Source organism: Hakea prostrata, chromosome 4, assembly GCF_041222555.1.
Source record: "Hakea prostrata isolate BN-2017 chromosome 4, UWA_Hpros_2, whole genome shotgun sequence".
NCBI lineage: Eukaryota > Viridiplantae > Streptophyta > Magnoliopsida > Proteales > Proteaceae > Hakea > Hakea prostrata.
In genome coordinates this window covers 10,807,662-10,830,229 of record NC_142603.1, presented here as the reverse complement: position 1 = coordinate 10,830,229, position 22,568 = coordinate 10,807,662, and the positions used below count along the sequence as shown (strand labels likewise).

Below are 22,568 nucleotides of genomic sequence, written 5' to 3'. Positions count from 1 at the left end.
ATGAATCTTCACATGAAAATCATCTATAAAGACCATAAGATTGCCATTAGAAATGATGAGATCCTACAGCAAAACAATTTAAACCTACTACATGAAACAGAGTTCTGTTGATGCAACTTCTACCATTGATTAAAAAGAAAAAACAAACTTGTGATATCGGAGGAAACCAATAAGTAAGCATTAATTTTTCTTTCCTTTTCTCTATTGTTTTCCAATCAAGAACTCTATGTTTTCGAAATTCTAAAATTTATTAGGCTCGTATATGTATAGTCACCATAAATGATCTCACTCTTTTGGTATGTTATTCCGTTTTCAACTAATGAAAATGCAATGGGTGGGCAAATACCAGTAGTCAGGGGTGGACCCACCAAGGGGGCCGGGGCATGGCGGCTGGATTTTTAAATTTTTTATTTTTATATTAATTTTTTTTATTTTTTCAGTTTTTTCTCTACTCACCTATGAAATATTACCATTTGGCCTCTTCAATATTAATAACAATTTTTAAAGATAAAATAATGGGTATAAATGTCATCCTAGTTAAAACTAACTCTTCAATTCCTATTTATTAGATATTTAAAATGTTTGTTTCTAATTAGAAACTAACTCCTCAATCCCTATGTATTTTCTCTCATATATTCACATTCTTTTTTTTTTTCTTATTTATTCGGTTTCTTTCTTCCTATTATTCTTCCCTTTCTATAAACTGGGTTAAGAAAATTTGGAAAAAAATCTTCTCCACAATTAGGTACTCTTTTTCTTTTTTTAATTTATTTCTCATTTTTTTTGTTATTTTTTTTTTAATTTTATATTCTTTGTTTTTTTATTTCTTCATGTTCTTTTTGTTATAAGGAAAAGAGAATACCAAGAGCCATAAGAGCTGCAATCACAAACATTTCACCAATAACCAAAGGCAGATTAGAGAGAAATGATAATAACCTCTTCGGCACACTTCTAAAGTGCCCCATCATCGAAATGGTGCTCAAATTCGTCCACTTCTCCAGAAATTCCTTATTATCAGGGTTGTCTTTTGATAGAGTCAGTGCACCCTGTCTAAGAGAATTCTTGAAGATTGACTTATTGTTGCCATCTCTTGAAATTTTAAGTTTACGACAAATCCCGAGTGAGAGGCTTCTACTCCTGCAAGAAGTGTAAAGATGGGCGTTGAAAGAGAAGCAGTAACATTTGAAGCTCGATTGAAGAAGATGAGAATTGATGGCTAGGATCTCTGGTGTTCAGTTTAGACTCAGAATCTCCATGGCTACGCATTTCAGAAAAATCCCCGGGAGGAAAATCTTCAATTATATGATCAATCACCAATTGCACTCCATGGCTACGATTCTTGGTGTTGACCGTTTTGACTCCGGTTTAACTTTTAAACTTATGGAGGAAAATGGATCCATTTGGACCAGTTTGATTCCGGTTTAACATCCTATTGCACTCTCGAGAGAATGATGATACTACTATCACTTGCATCCATTTTAGCATCTCTCCCTTTATATTGTTACTCTTGAACTATATTACCCAGAGAGAAAAGGGGAGTGAGAGAAAAAGGGGAAAAAAAAGTAAAAGAAATAAAAAAACTTGAGCTCTCAAACCGGTTCAAGAGATCGACCACCTTGCTTTGAACCACCCCGAGAGAGGGGGAGTGAGAGAAAGAAAAAATAAAGTAAATGAAGTAAAAAACTTAAGCTCTCAAACCGGTTCAAGAGATCGACCACCTTGCTTTGAACCACCTATCAAACGGACGATTGCTCGGTTGAAATTTTGATCTCAACCATTGACAACAGTAGATGTGGCGTGTTTATATTCAAGTCTCCTCTCAAAAAGACATCCTTAGAGCATAAAATCTGACTTAAAACTTGAATTGATTTACATGTTCATTACTACGTGCCTAAAAGAGCTCGATCCCTGTTGTAAGAAAAAATAAATAAATAAAGAAGCAAATGCAGCCAGTTGGAGAAGGTTATCTACCATCAGCCTAAAAACTACATAGAGTGAGAGCCATTGAGTACAACAATTACAGAAGGGCGATGGTCTTGTGTGCTTAATGAAATCCAATTCAATACATAAATACTATATTAGACCAACCTTAGGTTAAAGAACTTGACTCAACTCATTCCATCAACTTTAAAACTTTTGTCACATTAGTCAAGTACCTAGCTCTGAACTCTAATGATGCCTAATATAATAATGCTTATCCTCGTTGAATAGCGAAATTACCATTTTGCCAATTAGAGGTCCAAAAATGGAATGGGCATTTGTAATGAGCGACGGTAGATTGCTTGGCAGTATTTCCGGAAATGGTACTGATCCTTAAATGATAGTGGTAATATGATGTCGATAAAAATTAAATATTTGATAACTTCTACTAACCAAAGCAACTTCTGGGATTTAACATATTGATTTCCTTATTCAAAATACCAAGCACCAAAGAACAGGGGAACACAGATGGATTCTGAGCCAAGACTTACCTGCAACATGATAAAGGTGAAATGAATGATAATTATTCATCAGTAACATGAACGACCTGCTTGCCAACATTTTTTCCAGAAAATAGACCAACAAGGGCAGCTGAAGCACTTTCTAAGCCTTCATTCATGTCTTCAATGTACACAATCTTGCCTTGCTTGTAGTCGCTAATAACTTTTTCCAAGAAGTTAGGGAATAAATGCAAGTAATCACTCTGTAAGAACCCTTTCATTGTTATGCGCTTTGTTATGAGCATATACAAATTGTGAATCCCCTTAGTTTCAGAGAGGCTTTGCTCGGATACCATTCCACAAACAGCAATGCGGCCATGAATCTTCATGTTGAGAAGTGCAGCATCAAGCATGGAACCCCCCACATTATCAAAATAGATGTCAATGCCTTGTGGGAAGTACCTGTTAGAAGAGATTACACAATAGTCAGGTGAACTAATGAATCATAAGTTCATTATTGGCTAAAGCATTCAGGATTCAATGTTTACAGTGACTTTAAGCAAGCTGTTCCATTGGTGCAGTTTCTAGAAAACGAATATAAATCATGATGAGTCAGTATTTCTTTGTGCAAGTCATTTAAATATTTAATGGCAATAAGAAAGAGAACAAAGGCAGCCAGTAACGACAGTGCCAAGTATGTCACCCCCCATTCAGAAATTCTATAGAAGAGTCAAGCCAATTAAAAGAAAAGCATTTGAAACTACTACATTATGCTTGGGGTTGGACAAATATTTGAGAATCCAACATGATCAAAACAATGTTTGCCTTCGCCTTTTAATTGTGTGGATCTCTGGACTAGATAGTTGAAAGACCTCCCAAATGGTCAACAAGTTCCGAGGCAACCAAGTGTTACTGGCATTAATAGATATAGTCACCTCAGAAGAGGAATACAATAATAGTGAGAAAGGATTCTTATGCTGCATATTGGCACAATAAATTCTTCTTAATAACAGAGAACCCAGAATGAGAAAGAATCAAAGAAAAGTAAAAACCAAATTCTAAGTCTCACAAAAGTCGGAAGCTAAGAAGGAATTGTAGCTGAAATTTCAGTTCACGACTGAAGGAATCCAAACTCAACAAGACATGGACCATGCAGCATCACCCTGGTTCAAGAAGGCAGACTGAGTAGACTATTCTGAGTAACATAGACCAAATACTCATAATACTCAAAATCTAATAAGTGTCTTCTAAGATTTGATTACACACCCATTCAGAGAAGTGCACGGTATTCTACAAGAATGAAACAAAGGTAACTGGGCACCAGACTCTAGGTTCACATACAAAGTCTCTACATCTACTTTGTTTAGACACAATCCACGGCATCACAAAATCATGGAATAAGAACCATTTCCCCGGAATCTTGTTACTAACCTTTTTAAAGCAGCATTAAAGTCTGACTCCTCTTTGTAGTTGAAAGCTTCATCAAATCCTAGTCTGTTTTTTAGAAGATCAACCTGAAGATAGAATAGGTTATTTTTCTTGTCAGCAAACTGAAGAACAGTCTGAACAGACTATATATGCATCATAAATAAAAGCTTCTAATCAATTCTGTAAAATAGTTTATTAGAGAATTTTCAAATTTTCAGTCCAACATAAAATTTAGAACTAAAGATAAAGAAAGATATTACTTTCTGCTTTGAGCCGGCACTTCCAACTACATAACAGCCATATAGCTTGGCAAGTTGGCCAACAAGCTGACCAACTGCTCCAGAAGCAGCAGATACAAAAACATGTTCTCCCTTCTTAGGTGAGCATACTTCGTAGAATCCTGCATAAGCAGTAAAACCAGGCATACCTGCATGCCAAACTTTTAGTTAGATGACAACCTCAGAAAGAACAAGGTTCACATTAAAGGTTAAATAAAATGGATGATTGGAAACCCTTATATAAATTGCCCTCTGTAAGGGCCTTTTCCATATTCTTCTACATATATATTGAACTTTACATAAAAATTGCATATGCTTCAACATTAAATCGCTATTTATGGCAACATGAAAATAGGTCATATCACCAACTCTGCGAAAGGAGTTCCTGGTAACATCTTAGTGTTGTTTTTGGACTTTGACCCTTACATGGTTGATTTGATGTAGACTGTTATGGAAGAGGACAGACAATGGATTACTACATGATGCTTAAATGCTCGCCTCCCAAATGGCAAAAATGGGCATTGACTCAACCTATTCAAATTAGCATACAGCAAACCAGAGAAAAATCTTTCATCAGTAACATACAGGACTTTACCCCTGACAGCCAAATCGGTAAATAACTGAAAAATCAAAATCCTTTTGAACTAACTCCTGAAAAGTTCAATCAAGAGTAACCTTGTAAGAACAAAGGGAACAAAAGTACAGAATAACAAGCTAAAAATGCATTTTCAGTTTTGATGGATTGATCAAGTTACATTTAAAACAAAACATTGTAGTTGAGCAATGTACTTGTGATTCTCTGATGCCTCATTACAAGCACTTATTTCTAAACATGCTAGAGATCTTTTCTAATTTCCCGAGTGCTTACAGCATTAGAAATCACAAGTTCAACACATGAACATGCTAACTAATTATGTTACAGACGTTCTAATATAAGATCCAAAGTTTACCCCCATCCAAGATCCAACTAGATGTAATTTTAGTTCCTAGAACTAGAAGCATGGAAGGAAACAAGAATATTAATTGAGAGCAAGTTAACATTTTTATTTCTTTTGGGGGGTAATCGAGAGCAGGTTAACATTACTACATAAAAGGAATGAGTATGAGAAGGCAAAAAGACAACAACATTGATATGACTTTATGATGCCAAAATGGAAACATTCTCGAGGTTTAAGTGATTGATCTAAGAGCAGTATCATACCTAAAAGACCAACATAATATGACAAGGGCATATCAGCCTGCTGAATTTTCCTCATTTGTTGAGTTCTCTGAATCAAACTGTACTCTTCCCAGCCAGTTATTCCTGAAACCAAATCGCCCACTTTGAAATTTGGGTTGTCCGAAGCTACTACTTTGGAGACACCAAATCCTTCGATGACCTTCATCACAGTTCAAAACACCAAAAGACCAACTATTACACAGACATACTTATCAGGAAACCCTTGTTACCAATGTTTTCACTAATAAAAGTAGAGGAAAATTATCTTTAGAGGAGACGAGTTCTCCATTGCAAATGTACTATTCAGTTACTCAAAAGCAGGGAAGAAGATTAATATGGAGCAGAACAGAGCAAAGGTTTCACAAAACTAGGTCAAAGAATAAGATAAAGAGTCTAGAAGTGCTTAGTGGGAATAAGACTGTCGCAATTTATTCCTACTAACGAGTAGTAGAGTGGAATCATACCGATCCAGGAACAAATGGAGGGATGTAAGATTCGTAATACTCTCGCATTCTTCCTCTCATGTAAGGATCACAGGAAAGATAGAGGTTCTTAAGAAGAACTGCTCCGGATCCTTGTGGAACCTCTAGTTTCATCATTCCTTCCTTGAGGCCCATGTCCGTCTCTTTCGGAATTCCCGTGATAAAATTGTTGAAGATGATTTGCTTGTTCCGAGCTTCTCCCATGGCTGCCAACCACAACTCCGTGTGTAAGAAACTGAGACAAGTGTAGAAGTAAGTGCAGTGGAAAGACCATTTATGGCTGACTGGTGGCGTGTTCACCAAACCGTCTTTGTGGTAGTTGTGGTTAGTACTGGCTGTCCATTTTCTGACCAGAAAGTCAGGTTACCTCAATTTTTGTAGTTTACTCTCCTCTCCTTAAACGGAACCCATCTCACAATCTCTCTCTCTCTCTCTCCTGCTCCAATATTTTTGCAGCTCTTGCATTAAAAAAAAGAAAAGGGCAAATTGTAGCTTAATTTCTTTTTCCTGTAACTTTATACGACAAGCTAACTTTTATACCAAAATAATTAGAAAGAAGAATCATACACACAAATTTATACGTACTTAAAGTTGAATTTTACGCAAAGAGTAGGTTTGGTGCAATTTGAGTTCTGCTAACTAACTGTTTATAGTATGAAAGAAAAATAACAGAAAAAAATAATTGAACATCCTCCGACAAAGGTTAAAAATTCATGCAAAGTAAAATTGTTATTGATCAATTTCTATTGAAAAACTAAAAATCATTCCACATTATTGAAAACTCACCTACCTTGTAAAAATCAATAATCTAGATAGTAAGTAGTAACATAGAAACAGTAAGTTCATTCCTCAAGCTCAATCGGATGGTCTTCCATAAACAAATCCTCATTAAATTTCATCTTGTGCTATGATTGACTATCTTGAAATTGAATTTTTGTTATGGGAGAATGTTGAATTTTTTTTTCTTTTCTTTCTTTCTATGAAATTTGTCTCTTTTTTGGATTGGTATCTAATTTGATATGCAAAAAAAAAAAAAAAAAAAAAAAATTTAATATCTCAAGATTAGACAAGTATTTATTCAATTTAAACAAGCTTAATACATTTAGTCGGACATTAGTACTTAATCCTTCTGATTGTCCCTTACAAATAATAAAATAACTATTTGATCTTTGAATTCATGCTCAATTTTTTCTGATTGTCTATACCAACTATCTAATGGTAGTATGATGATTCAAACAGTATATAATGTAAAACTATAAAACGAGTTGTAAAATTGATTAAGGGACAGCGGAACCGGATCAGAGCAAAAACCCGGGAAATCGAGAACGAGTCCCTACCAAACGGAACAAGATAGGGGGGGAACGGATCAAAGCTACAGCACACAAAACAAGCAACAAAAGTTTGGAGAATCAGTTCACACAAACTCTAATTTTAAATTATACCCATAGATTTGAAATCTATAAATTTGAAATCTCTAAAAGTAGGCCCTAAAATGGGTTGCGCTTCAGTTTCAAGCTGGTGTAGGCTTTGCTCCTCTAAGCTCAAACACCACCCATTAAGGTTCTATTCAGTGTTCATATAACGGGCCAGTGTGGTTCAAAGACAGGAGTCTGATTATCAAAGTTTTTTATAGGGCGCCTACTTAAGTGGACTAAATTACATGGCGCCCACTTTGCACTTTTTGTAAATTTGTCAATTATTCAAAGTTAAATTTTCTTTTAATTTGAAACTAAAATGACCAGTTTGCCCATAATGTGTTGGTAAATATATATTTTTTCTTTTATATTTAAGGATTTTAAGTTTTAAAATTTACAAAAAAAAAAAAAAAAAAAAACCTTTGACTCCTACTCAATTTCAAATGTTGGAATTTCTCCCACTTGTCGGGGAATTATTGCCCCTCCCCCACCTTTGCAGAAAATTGTTATGCTCACTACATTTACCGTGCTAAAGTGACTTATTGGGCAAGCCCCCATTAAAGGATACATAAGTTTATATCTTTCCCTAACTGCAATTTCCATTTTTAAATCTTCCATAACTTCGTGAAGCTTCCTTGTTTCTTCCAACAAGTCTGTCCCTGTCAACGAATGGGGTGACATATTATCAATGACGTCGGATACTTGTGATGAAAAGAATTTGACTTCCTCATTCTTATTTGCAAGTAGATCTTTGAGCAGACGATTCTTAGAATACAGAGCATGAAGTCGATCCCTATATATATATATATATATATATATATATATATATATATATATATATATATATATATATTATATATATATATATATATATATATATATATATATATATATATATATATATATATATATATATATATGGAATCTTCATAACTCACTGGCAATTTCTTTTTCTGTTTCAGGATACCATCCAGCTTTGAAATGGCCTCTGGGATCTTCTTCTTCAATGCATAGACTAAAGCAGCTTTATGCCAATTCAGAGATGTCAGCATCAAAATCAAGTGCAGAAATAACAGCGATGCAATCCGAAAACAAACGTAGACGATGCAATCCTAGATTAGAGGCCAGTCATTATTTTGAGAAAAAACACGAAGGCCCCAGGAGACACTAAGGCATAAGAAACCAAACAGAAAGAGTCATGGAGGGAATGGTTAATGAAGGCAAGACAAAAGACAAGAAAACGTTATTATTAGGGGGGGGGGGGGGGACTGCTCAGCTTTATTTGTTAGTGGCAGGGCAACCCCAACATGCCACCATGTTCCTCCTCATAAAACGGACAATTCACCACTAGCAGTATTTTTCTTTTTCCCATTTACTATTCAGCAATGCAAATATGTTCTAATCAAAGTTAATTTTCTTTTTTTTTTTTTTTCGGGATTGTTATTTGCAACAGCTTGCGTCCCAAAGTTAGATTGACGCGTTCAAAACAAATTGAACGATGTAAAAGAAACTATGGGGTATATATATAAATATAAAATTTATTTTTACATATAAAGATTCAAAATTTTTGAAAATTGAATACATGGTCAAATCATAACTGTTAGCAGTAGGTGGCAACCAGCGCAGCAAATAAAATTCTAGATTTTACCCACTAGGGTTCAATGTCAAGATGTGTGTTGTGCTATAAGCTTTCTGGTATGGTTATGGTTTTAAAAAGGCCCAGCCTGACCTGACTTTTTGTAGCCATAGTTCCAATTGGGTTGGGCTCCCTCCATAATCTCTAATCCACTTTTGTTAAAAGGATTTTATTCTATAAGTCTGTGTCTTTAAAACCCCAACCATGGATATTTCAATGGATCTTATTGTGGCTTTTCTCCTTGCCCTAACAAATGTTCACTTTACCAAAAAAACAAAACCAAATGTTCAAAATCAATAGAAAAAATCATGATTTCTTAAAAGAAAGTGGAAATAATTTTATATTTGTATTGCATCTTGCATGAAAAGAAACTGAACTGATGTTAAAGTATTTTGTCGTCAAATTCATAACTTGATGACGATGGAAGTTAGTCAGTCATCAATACACTTGTTGCACAAGATAAATTTTCTAGATTATATTGCCTTTCTTTGAAGTTTTAAGCAATTATATTGAGATCTAACAAGAATGTAATTATTTTGAGAAACTACAGTTTAATCAATTATTTAAATAATCTAATCATGCAAATTCAATCAAGACACAAGAATGACAATTCAATCTCTCCCAAAAAAGAAGAGAATTTAGTTGTATTTGTAACTTTTTCTATTTCATTTGACCTGCAAATCATAATTTGAGATCTTGGATAGAACATTAAACCAGTTGGATCTGAATGCATGTTACCAGCATAAAATGCTCCAAGCATGAGGCCAACCAGTTATTGCCCACCCAAATCATCTGGTTCGCATAGATCCCTGAAGCACATGGGAGCTGTTGCATCAATCTAAGCTTCAACACAAATAAGAATCAATTCAAAACAAAAATTTCCATGTATTATTCTCCATTTTAATTTTTATGTACAATAAACAAATTGAAAACGATAAAAGAATCATAATAACCCACAAGAAAGAACAACTCTCCTGCAATTATGGTTCTGTATTCAACAAGAAACAAACAATATTTGCAGAACCCAGGTTTTATTTCCCTTCTTGAGGTATATGGGTGATGTAGTTATAATCCTCTCCTCCTCTCCTCTGTTGCACAGACAAGAATCCTTCGAGATATACAAAGCTCTGATAATCTATTTAACATCCGTATATAATTATCTACAATGAATGTGAAGCGTGAACACCTCTCAATCACTCTGTTTCTGAGTCTCTGCTTCTGTTGCAGGAATCATGAATCAAGCGAAAAAGGGGTTTGCAAGAGATCGTAAGGTGCCCACAAGGCATCTAATGGGCAAGGTCGATTGGCATCGAGTCGAGCCCAAGGTTTACCCTTTCCGCTCCAATGCAAGAGACTCACCGGACCCGGATGCAGATCTCTACAGAGCCCTCTGAAATTGTCGCCACCAAGGCCGTGTTGGTTCCATCGATGATCTACCGGAGCAATATTCCCGGCAAAGACAAGCAAGAAAGGAGGCAAAGAACCCAATTCGTAAATCCTCATTCGCTTCTGTAGTTCCATCCATTCTTCAATCTTGGCTGTGTAGTCACCAGCTCGCCATCGCTCAAGATCGATAACCATCACCCCAGTGTTAAAATAGCAAGCTTTGCGACCAGAAAAGATTAAGGAGAGAGAAGGGTTGGACCAGAAGGCTGAGGTGAAGTAGGAGGTGAAGTTAGCATTGCAATATTCCGGCGCCGCAAGAACGCTTTCATCGCCGAGAGGAGTGGCGGCGAGGTCGGCGATGTCGTCAACCAAGAGAAGATCCGAGTCGAGATAAACAACGCGACGAACGCAGAGAGGGAGAAGCTTGGCGAGGTAGTTACGAGCATAGTTGAGTGGGCAATCGAGAGCGGCGCGAATGGAGGTGGAGATAAGGCCGGCGACGGCGGATTCATCGAAAGGGTAGACTTGGAATCTCAAATAGGGGAAGGAATTGGATATGGTGCGGCGGAGGTGGGCGGCGTCAGCGGTGGCGGAGGCGACGAAATGGAAGGCTACGTTTTGTGGGCAAGAAGAGTGTTGGAGAACTGACAAAATGGCTGCCATGGATCCTCTCAGGTAAGCTGCGTCAAGTGTCATTGCCACGTGGATGATGAGATCTGAATGCATTTCGGATCCTTCTGGGATCTTTGGGCATTCTGGGGAATTATAGAACTCAGGTGCTTCTCTAAATCGAGCAGCAGAAGCAGCAACACTGGTGACTAAGAAGCTTAGCACAAGATTCACAAGACAGAAAGTGTGATACCTGTACAGTGTTGATCTGGGCATGTTTCAGAAACACCTCTCCCCTCACCTTAAGCAATCACTGAGAGAGAGAGAAAGAAGAAAGGTTTGTAACTGAAGACAAGGAAGGAGATGAGTGTCTTTATAGAGACAGTGAAAGAGAGAGAAAGGGGGTTTGTCTTTGAATCCAAGTTCACCATGAAGGTGGGTGGCTCCAAATTTATTACAAACTTCTGAAAAAACAAATTTTTTTTTCCATGTCCAGTCAATTTTTAAAGGTGCCTATCATGTGTTTGATAGAATGCTTGATTGAGAAATTTAATTATAGATTAATCATTTTCTTTGTTTTAGAGAGAGTATTTTGATTTGGAAATGCAGGATTGAAAGAAAGGGAAGCATTTGGCTTAGAGAGTAAGGAAATAATAGGATAACAGAGAAGCAATATTCACCAACAAACAGTGATGAGTGACATACCAACATAGGAACGACGTGGCAACTGTCATTTCTTCTCTATTTTACGCAGATGATGCCTTATGATGAACAACATTAACATTACAAGAAAAAATTGCAGGAAAAAATATTTTGGGAATTGACTTAAGGTAATTTGGCATCAATTATATATTAGAAGAATCCAATATGTACCAAAAATGGCCCACCATTTTTGTTAATAGCCAGCTGATACATGTCATTTTTTTTGTAATTAATGGTGCTCACTTCCTTTATCAAACTCTCTGAACTTTATTATCCATTTTAATCACATCCAATTCCACCAACCAAAGTGGTAGATTACTTTTCACCCCATGTAGCTCTTCCTATATAGACACATGGCATTCGAGAATTCGATGATGTATTTGGATTCTCTACATGCAATCATACTATCTTTCTGTCCTTCTAGCCACTAGTTAAATGCAACATGAATTACTTAAATCTACACCATTCAATTTTGCATAAAACTACAACTGTAATGACTCAAAACAATGAACTTCATATGACCTGAGATGCTAAACCATGACAAATACTATTCAAAAAACATCGTAAATCACCATTACAGCATATATCGAAAAATGGGAGAAGAAGAGGAACTCGAGAAGCCTAGAATGGAACCAACAAAATGGAGCCATCGCACGATAACCCCTCTAAACCTAGAAAAACTAAATTAAATAATTTGGACCAAACCCAAATAATGGGAACTAAGTCAAGTTGATCTAAGCCAACACATTAAACCTATAATCAATAATCTATAAATTACAATCATTTGATGTGATGTTGGGACACATGGCACACATGGCACACATCTACAAAGAAATGGATCCATGATCCATTTTCCTTATCAGAAATGAAACTGATATTTGTCCGACATAGAAAATCACCCAATTCTAAAAGAATCTTAAATTTTAAAGAAGAAACACTAAGCTCCAACATATAGAGGTTACTGATGTCACAGTTCACCCGGTCCCTATAACCTTCCTGCATGCTTGCGAGCTTTCAATTCGAACAGTAGCTATTCAAAAATCTTTTCATTCATTAAAATCACTATGCACGTTTTCAATATGGATCTTAGCTACTCTAAATTGTGATGTTATATATTTTTTTTATTTATTTCATTTTTTTTAAAGAATATCTATTTATATCAGCATTCATTATTTTAAATATTTCTTATTCTGGCACCGGTGAAATATAATGAATTAATCTCATCAATAATACTAGCTACTTTATACGGTCATTGATCAATACATGTGCAGTAACATGCAGTTGGATATTATCCTATCATATCAGATGCTACATTTGCAGAAAACATTCATACCATTTGTTGCAATGATTATTTATTTTTCATTTTTTGGAGTGAAAAAAAAATGCAGCAACGGCAATCTTGCACTCACAGCTACGCAATGTTCAAAGTTTCGAATTCAACTATACAAGCATCAACCCTGTGCACTATTAGTATAAGCACTGGATCCATCAACGTGGTCTTATCGGTGGTCTAATATAATCTTATGATCTCACGTCTAAGTTAAAGAAACAGAAGGACGGAGAAGATTCAAGCCTAAACCATGGGACCCACCAAACTGCATGAAAACAGCCCTAATCTTGTTATGAACAAACAGATAAAAAAGAAAGTGAAATGATGAAGCGAATAATGAAGTAAAAAATGATAAGATCTATAATATGCAAAGGGTCGTATCAGGCCATGTGACCACCTTCTATTCAACACTTTCTCTTTAATAAAGGGGTCCCCCATGGCACATGTCTCCTTGTCTCCACGTTTAACTTCCCCTACTATTTATGATTGAGCATCAGATGATCAGATCAGATGGTTTAAAATTGGAAAACAAAAGTGGTCCAACCAAAAAGGCCACGTTCCATATTCTTTCTTCAATCCTAATAATTAGGGGTGTAAACAGATTATATTTAGATTTAATACCATATCCACATCTTATTATATCCAGTTAAATTCAGATAATAATCTGATAATTATTTTTTTAGGTAATTCTTCTAAATGGGCATAAATATCTATTTAAATATAAATTTTTAACAACTTAAATATCTTTACCATTTTATTTGTGAGATCAAGTTTGAAATTTAAGAATTTAAAAACTTCAGAGATTATTTTAGGGCCTGTTTGGTTACTTGACTCCAGAGATTTCAAATCTCTAAATTCATGAATCTGAGAATTATACCCGTTTGGTTGTAAAAATCTCTAGATTCATGAAATCTAGAGATTCACCTTTTTACACTAAAAACGTGAATCTGTAGATTTATGGGTAAAGGGTGAAATCCAGAGATTTCAAAAAAGCTATACATTTGCACATTCACAAAAATCACGTCGATCAAATAATTTTTTAGGATAAATCCACAAATTTCACTCCACAACCAAACATTTAATTTTAAAAATTATGACTCCATAAATTTGAAATCTATAGATTTGAAATCTCTAGATATTTGAAATCTTCAGACTCATATAACCAAACAAGCCCTTAATAAAATATCTAAACAAATAGTCACGTATTTCAAGTAAAATTATAAAAATAAAAAAATAAATCTAAATAAGTAATTTAATTGACGTGAAAACGAATTTCAAAGCAATTTTCAATTATTCATTTACACTCCAACTAATCATTTAGATTAGGTTTAAAAAATTCTTAGAAACCTCATAGCCTGAGTCAAATGACATTGCTCAGTCGAGTAAAATCTGTCACCTACTGCACCGCACCGCATGTCTTACGGCATGGACTTCTCTTTTTGAAGTGATCATTGCAATTTATTATTTCCAACCAAGTTGTTTGTCCATCTCTGTTTCTTGGTCAAAGAATTCATTATTACGGTACTTTGATGTCAGATTTGGGTCGTTTGATTAAATGTAAACGGTGCCAGAAACATCGCACCTTGCAGGGTTTGAAGCCAGGTAAAAGGCATGGCAAAAGAATTCCCACGGTAACGCTGCGGGGAAATATCTTGTTCAATGGAACAACTCATGTTGAGAAATGAGAATCAATGGTCAGATTGATTGTGTTGTGTGGTGCTGTTATGTGATCCACCAAGAATCATCTAAACAAATAATCTACTTCTTTGACGTCGTGGCCCAGTTCAAGCATTTGGTACTATCTGCTGGATATTCATCAGTTTTCAATGCTCTTAGACTGACTAACCCCTTCCAGGGACCTTGTGATCTATTTGTCAGTAAACTTCCAAGTCACAGCATAAGAAACTGACCCTCACCAATTTTCAAAAAAGGTATCTCTTCTGGGCATTCTCATCCTCTAGGAGGTTGCCAGTTGCCACAGGCCCCTCGCAACACATACGTATTTTATAATAGAAAAAGAAACACAAGCCCAAAATACAGGTATACCAACCAAGACAGATTTTCAAAGGTGATTCTATAAGGCCTTTTATACGGTGAAGTAACTTGGGAAAGCAAAAAATGGGTGCAAAGCACAAGCAGAGTCCCTAATATACAACTAAATCTCAGAAACAGATAAGGACACCAGAAAATGCACAAGTCAATGGTCACCTTTTGACCCCAAAAAAAAGGTCGACTCCAATGTTTCAACCAAGAGTGAATAAAAATAAAATGGAATCACCAAAACACGTCCAAGCCTGTGCCAGGACATACCGAGAGCCCCAGGACTAGTTATCTATAGAAACACTGAAAAGACCAACGAGGAAGTGAACAAAGCTATTCACTTGAGGCATGTGCTTTTTATTTTTGAAACCTCTGTATTTTCAAATATGAACAAACCAAGGATTTCCTCTGCACTGCTAATTGCTACATAGCTCTAATCTGTTTCTGCTTTACACTAAGCTCTTATAAGCTGCCCTAGCATCTGCCGTTTATGTGTAGTTTCAGATTCAGTTCTCAATTCTCCATTTTCATACCTGCTATTTTGAAAGGTCAGCCTTCTCTGTGCCTGTTATTTAAACTTGGATTCATAAATCCAGATTAGTGAACCATAAACTCATTCAGTTCTGCTGTATTTACAAATACTAGATTTATTCTTGTATTTATTAGTTCACTCAAATCTATAACTAATTACCAACTTTCCTTAAGACAGAACATCACATAACTGTTTACCCACAAGAAAATCAACCACAAGGTAAGACTAGAACCAGAACAGTTCTGATGATGTAACCCAATGTAAGGGCCAGTCTCAAGATCCTCTTAGGTGAACTAGCAGTACACTAAGGATTGAAACCCTCCTGTTCTAGGTCAGATCCTATTGGACAGCAGCTAACAACCCTTCAATGCACCCTGCAACTAAGGTTGTGTAACTAATTTAGGGTTTCATACCATGCAATCAAACCTTCTGATGTGGACAATTGTTTAGGGCAAACACAGGTGGCCAGCAACTAAATATGCCCAAAATTACCCTGCAACTAGGGTTAGAGGAAGTCTAAGGTTGTGGTCAGGTTGAGGGAATGGGGAATTAAGTTCAGCCAAGGGATTTTGTAATGGTTTTAGACTGAAAACAAAATCTGTTTTAGAGTATTCTAGCTTCAGTTTCAGTCCTAGGGTTAGGGTTTGTTGATGAGGATGAGTGGAGAGTCTTCTAGGGTTAAGGGTTGATGGGAAGCTGGTTCAGGTTCTGCCAGTAGGTTTTATGTGAGTAAATTAATAGAAATCTGCATCTGAAATTGTATTCTTAGAAGTTCAGTTTCAATTCTAGGGTTTGGTTCTCGGGAAGAACTTCAGAGATGAAATTCTAGGGTTCAGAGGTGGAAAGGTTGTTCTCATAAGGGAGAGGTTTTGGAGATGGGGATTTGAAGTTCTAGGTTTTTTAGGGTTTAGGGGGAATTCTTAGTGTGCCACAAGAGAGGAGAGAAAGCAGGAGGGGTTGGGTGGGAATGGAGGCTTACTTGTGTAGACAGAACCCTTGAACAAGTTCAGCAAATATGAAATCTTCCAAGGCTGCCACAGGGTGGAGAGTGAAGGAAATCTGGAAAATTGCAGAAAACTAGAAAAAATAACAGCTTTGGGCCCCCCTCCTTGGGAACCCAAGTCTACTCAAGTCTTCTTTCAATTCTTTACTCATTCAAATCTATAGTATTTACATGGGGGGTGGCTCTATTTATATTACAACTAAAGGAAATCATACTTGGACTCAAATAAGAAAACTACTTGGACTCGACAAGGGAATTCTATTTGAAGGGGAATTCCTTGTCACACTAAGATTCTACTCACAACTGAAAGAAGAATTATAATCAGAACTCCTACACAATTAGAGACTTGCAAAATTAAACTTCCTATTCTAGAAGGAATCCAATTGAGAATGGAATTCCAACTAGGACTCTTAACCACTTGTTCAATTGAAAACCAGAAGTAGATCCCAGCTCCTAAAATTATTCTGGATTTTTCAGGACCATTCTGGATTCCAAAGGGGATGGGGGAATGGCCCTTTAGCCCCTATAGGATTTGGCCACCCTGTAGGGCTGCCACTTGGAGTATGATTTGGGCCCAAATTCTGCATTGGCCTATGGTTGCCAATCCCGGTTAGATCATCTAATCCCAATGATATACATAACCATCAGGAAACAAGGAAGAGAACAACTGGAACTTGAATAATGGAACAATAAGTTGCCGAAGTAGCAAATGGGTTGAATACTTCCCTTGCCAACTAACTGAATATTTTTCCTGCAAGTAGGATGAATCCCAAATAGAAGATATGATCAAAATACAATGAAAGAGAAGATCAATCAGCCCTTACAATTTTCGGAACCCTAGATTTTCTTGGATCATTGATGGATTTGTTCTTGCAGGTTCAGCTGTTGAAGATGCACTTGGCAGTAAGGCTGTGATGCCGTAATCTTCAGAAACCGATGAACAATCTGCTGAAAGAAATCATAGCAACTTGGTACAACTCTTGAGAAAGATTGGACACAACACGGATTTGAAGTCCACAACGGGGTAAGGAAATGGGTATCTCACCCTAGGGCTCTCCCCTAATCCCTCTCAGATCCTCTCTCAGGATTTCAACAATGCATCAAAGTAAATTCTGGTTTCATTCATCTGTGGGTGACTATCAGTAGCTGTTACATATGTACAGTCTAATCGTTCAACAGAATTAGAAACTAAAGTCTAATTAGCATTCCCAATCTGGATTACAACTTGAATAGGAAACAAAATAGAAGTGTAATGCATAAAGCTTTCGACTCTATTCGGTGGGACTTCATCAGCAAAGCCCTATCAGCTATGGGCTTTCCTTCCCCCTTCATCCATTAGATTGAGACCTGCATCTCCTCCCCTCATTTCTCTATCATCACTAATGGTTCCCCGGCTGGTTTTTTCTCTTCTCGAGTTGGAATCCGACAAGGTTGCCCCCTCTCCCCTTACCTCTTCACCTTAGCTATGGAAGTCCTTTCTCACCTCATCCAATCCAAAACGGATCAATTACTCATCTCCCCTATTCCCAAATGCCGATCACTAAAGCTCACCCACCTTGCATTTGCCGATGACCTCATGATTTTCTCTAAGGCAGATCACTCTTCCATCTCTTCCATCCTGTCCTCCCTCTCCCTTTTTGAATCCCTCTCGGGTCTTAAAGTTAATCTTGAGAAATCCTCCATTTTTCTCACGGGTGTCTCGGATTCCTCCGGATCTTCTCTGACCTACCCGGGACTCCCCTCATCCCCGGTCGCCTCACTTGCCACCATTGCTCCCCCATGCTTGTCTATCCGGAAAAAGCCAAGCTTCCGAACGGTGCTTATCCGATCGTCCTCCATCTTCCTATCTTTATTGGTGTGGCATCTTCTCCTTCCCGCTCTGTCTCTCTCGGATTCCTCCCGAGCCTCATCCGGGCGCTCACCGGATCGCCTCGGATCTTTCCCGGCCCCTGCCACCATTGCTCCCCCATGCTTGATCATATCCGGAAAAAGCTTCAACTCTGGAAAAGCAAGCTCCTCTCGTTTGCTGGGAGAACGGTGCTTATCCGATCTGTCCTCCAATCTTCCTATCTTTATTGGTGTGGCATCTTCTCCCTTCCCGTCTCTGTCATCCACTCCCTGGAATCCATTTTCTGTGCTTTTCTTTGGAAGGGCCAAGAATCTTCCCGATTCCTCCACCCAATTAGCTGGATTTCCGTTTGTCGTCCTAAATCTGAAGGGGGCCTTGGATTCCGTCGAATCCGGGACATGAATATGGCCTGCCTCTTGAAACTCATATGGAAAATTGCCTCCAAACATGATTCCATTTGGGTCTCTTGGGTCTATTCATTCCTCCTCAAGTCTGACTCCATCTGGACTGTCTCTCTTCCCCCCAATCCCTCCTAGATTTGGAGGAAGCTCCTGCTTCTTCGCGATCGTGCCCTCCCTGCCATTTCTATCCTTGTCTCTTCTGGCTCCTCCACCTCCTTCTGGCTGGACCCCTGGCATCCGATGGGTATCTTATTCAATCTCCTTGGCCCTAGAACCGTGTAAAACTCCCATATCCCCAAAGCCACTCCCCTCTCCACTTTTATCTCCCATGGTAATTGGACCCCCCTCCCCCACCCTTATCTCACATAGGTTTGGATCTCCCTCCCCCCCCCTCCTCCCCTCCATAAGTGACCGCATTACTTGGCTCCACCCCCGTTGCACCTCCTTCTCCACTGCCTCTGCCTCTGCCTGGAACCTTCTGAGAGACCCCTACCCTCCCTTACCTTGGCCCCCCATTGTTTGGTTCAAAAACCATATCCCTCACCATGCCCTCACTCTTTGGAGAGCCCTTAACCTTGCCCTTCCAACCCAAGCATTTCTCATTAGCCGCCACATCCCCACCAACCCAAACTGCGCCAGTTGTTGGAATAGCTCAGAGGATATTGACCATCTTTTTTTCTGTTGCCCAATTTCCCGCTCTGTTTGGTCCCTTGCCACTGCCTCCATTTGGCCCGGATCGCGACATTCTCATTGCTTTGCTCGAGATTGGAATTGGATCCTGCGAAGCTATGCCGGTTCCACTATCTGCGACCTTGTGGGCAAACTTGTCTTTGCCGCCACTTTGCACCATCTTTGGTGGGAGCGTAATCTGAGGAGATGGACCTCCAAATCTAGATCCAGAGATATGATTTGGAATGCCATCTGTTTTGATGTTTCTTTGAGACTCGGTCTCTCCCCCACCCCCTGTTGTTGACTCTCCAAGAAATAGGGTGATTGTTAGTTCTTGGAACCTCTCAGCTTCTTTCCTTCCCCCCTCTTGACTGGGGTTCCCCCTCCCCCCTTATCCCTTTGTATGTTTTTCTTGTTCTTCAGTAATTTAATTATTATTCATCCAAAAAAAAAAATCTAACATCAGGAGCCCACGGTTTTACTGCCCATGTAGGGATCACCACACCTGCTGCTGTATTTTGTTAAGACATCCAAAATATCTGACAATTTTCCAAAAAGTTGCCACTTGTAGAAATCCTATACCCCTTGAAATTTCTGACCAAGCATTTTTCTGAGACAGATAAATTTGCACTGAAACAACCAGATGAAGGAATAGTAGTCATTCATCTGGTTGTTTGGGACAGGACTACAGACTGGAGATGTTACTGTTGCAATCATGGTTACAAAGTCCTGCTTTAGGATCACCATGCGCCCCAAAGGATAGTAAGTAATTTAATTTACTAACTTAGAGCCAATTTCATGAAAAAATGGAAGTTCGGATCACCTCTAGGGCAAGACAGCTGAATCAGGAACCCTGACCCTGCTCACAACAAGCAACTCATATGAACCCAAAAACTATTTGTTTTGGAGTTCATTCCCCAGATTACCATAACAGTGCAATAGCTCCTTTAATAAAGGAAAACAACATTGTAGAGACAACTTCTGTCCAGCAAATCATGTCAATCCCAAACACAGAATTATCACTATGAAGCACGACACTCCATCCGTTGGTCTGTTCCAGGATTAAAGTCCAAATGTTAAAGAAAAATGAAGATGAAGATTTTCTGAAAATTAAATAACAGAGAGAAATAAACAGAATCAATTCCAAGAAGCGTTTCTCATAAAATAAAAAAAAGGTTGTCTCAACCTCCTGACCAACAAAAACCAGCAATATGGAGTTCATTACAATCAGACCAGTCTCTGAACCAAGGGTCCAAATCTCAAAAGAATTTAGACTCTAATTCTATCAACCCAAAGCAATAGAAACTCCAACCAGCAAGCAATAGTCTTTTTCTTCTTCTTCTTCTTCTTTTTTTTTGAAAAAAAAAAATTTTCTGAAATTGAAGTTAACACTAGTTGCAAGTCAAGGTGGGATTGTAAATGAAAACCAGTCATCTAGAAGTTTTGTAAAACAAGAAAAACCACAGCTTTGATGTCACAATAATCCAAATCAGATCATGATCAAGTTATCAACCATCATGTTCTCCTGATGGTCACTAGCAAAAGATTTCTCTTCAGTGGGAAACAGAACGTGGAGTTTCACTACTGATCAATTCTTCAACTGCAATCTGATCCATCTTTGGAATATTTAATCATTATTGATGTGTGACACCTTATCATAGAAGGTGTTATTACTCACCAAGTTCCTGAGAAATTGTCTTCAAATTAAGATTTTATTTGCAATTTACAGAACCCACTGCTGATTGAAAGGAGTAATTCATACCATCCAATCTCAATAATGTAGTCAGTCTATAATAACAATGGCAGGATTGCAATTTATTGGACTGCAAAGTAAATAGAAGAAAACAAAGAAATCAGGGCAATATATGGCTAGCATAAGGGTAAACTAGGAAGCTAATAGAAAGAAAGAGAATGTAGAACCAGGACAGAAGGTAGGATGCATTTCCAGATAGAACAACAACTAAGTAATCAAGGATGGGTAACCGGCAAAGAGGATGAGTAAAAGCATAGGGACAAATCACAAGAACTGGAAGAGAGTTACCGTCTTCTTCAGTTAGATATAACCAGCAAGGAGGGGAAAAGCAAGTCAAGATATAACACAAAAAGGAGATCAACACAGGGTAGTAGAACGGAAATCACTTCAACGGGGAAAAAAAATTTAACTTGCTTGGCATCAATCAATCACACTTGAAATTTCAGCCAAAATGTCAATATATCAAGGAGACCTGTTGGTTGCTAGGTAATCAAATATCTGAAATTTCATCCAGGTGGTCATGCTGAAACTACGTCTGAATCTGGCTATGAAACTCACAGTGAAAAGGTATAACTATCAAGGGGGGAAGTGGAAAATCCTTTGGTCCTAACTTCAAAGGAGATCAATGATTACCAAAGGACTCAATAAACTTATACGAGGCTATACAGCAGCCAAGAAAACAGAGTTATGGTGTAATTATTTGAGGAACCGAAATAAAAGAAGAGAAGAAGAAGAACAACAAGAACAAAAGATGATGAAGAAAATCAAAGATTGCACATAGGATGAGAGGATGGTGACACAAACATGTCCCTACTACTCTTGTAACATAAACCAAAAAACTTCTTTATTCAATCTGAACTTCTTCAATTTTTTTTTTTTTTTTTTTTTTTTTTGGGTGGGGGTAGGATTCAATCTGAACTTGAATAGCTTACAACTTTGGACACAAATAAACAAATAAGGACCTCTAATTAACTAATACTGAGAATCGATATAAAATCCTAAATAAACTCTAAACTGACTCATGTTATCTTTTGTACAACCCTATACAAGAGACTAAGAGTCTAAGAATATCAATAGCAATAAAAGTGGTTACAAAAAAGTAACTAAAAATTCTAATTAATCCAGTTTTCGATAAAGCTAAATACCAAAACAAGATGCCCTCCCAGACCCAAAATTTTAACGGAACCAGGTTGTCTCTGTCTGGATACCGAAATGGTTTAGGTCAATCCATGGCAGTGCACCTGCACCAGTGGGGTTAGGGTTGCTGTGGGAACCAAACAGATGAGGGTAAGTATCTGGATTTTTTTTATTTGTGGAGGGTGGTTGGGGGGCGGGGGTTTACTGCTGTTGGTCATAGACAGAGAAGTAATGGAAAGAAGACAAACAAGGTGAGAGAAATTGATAGGGAAGAGAATG

General features: G+C 37.6%; 2 protein-coding genes across 2 annotated transcripts; both read right to left on the bottom strand.

Annotated features, from left to right (window-relative positions):
- Positions 1–1,991: 1,991 nt before the first annotated feature.
- Positions 1,992–6,172, bottom strand: LOC149017821 (Zinc-binding dehydrogenase family protein). The gene is made up of 5 exons (XM_089152150.1): positions 5,810–6,172; positions 5,328–5,505; positions 4,109–4,275; positions 3,852–3,934; positions 1,992–2,882 (listed from the first exon to the last, which is right to left on the bottom strand). Exons 1-5 carry the CDS (start codon positions 6,029–6,031, stop codon positions 2,504–2,506), a joined length of 1,029 nt encoding a protein of 342 aa, XP_089008276.1. The 5' UTR covers positions 6,032–6,172; the 3' UTR covers positions 1,992–2,503.
- A 3,447-nt stretch (positions 6,173–9,619) lies between these two features.
- Positions 9,620–11,233, bottom strand: LOC149017820 (putative galacturonosyltransferase-like 1). The gene has a single exon (XM_089152149.1). The coding sequence runs from the start codon at positions 11,147–11,149 to the stop codon at positions 10,109–10,111; it is 1,041 nt and encodes a 346-aa protein (XP_089008275.1). The 5' UTR covers positions 11,150–11,233; the 3' UTR covers positions 9,620–10,108.
- Positions 11,234–22,568: the final 11,335 nt, after the last annotated feature.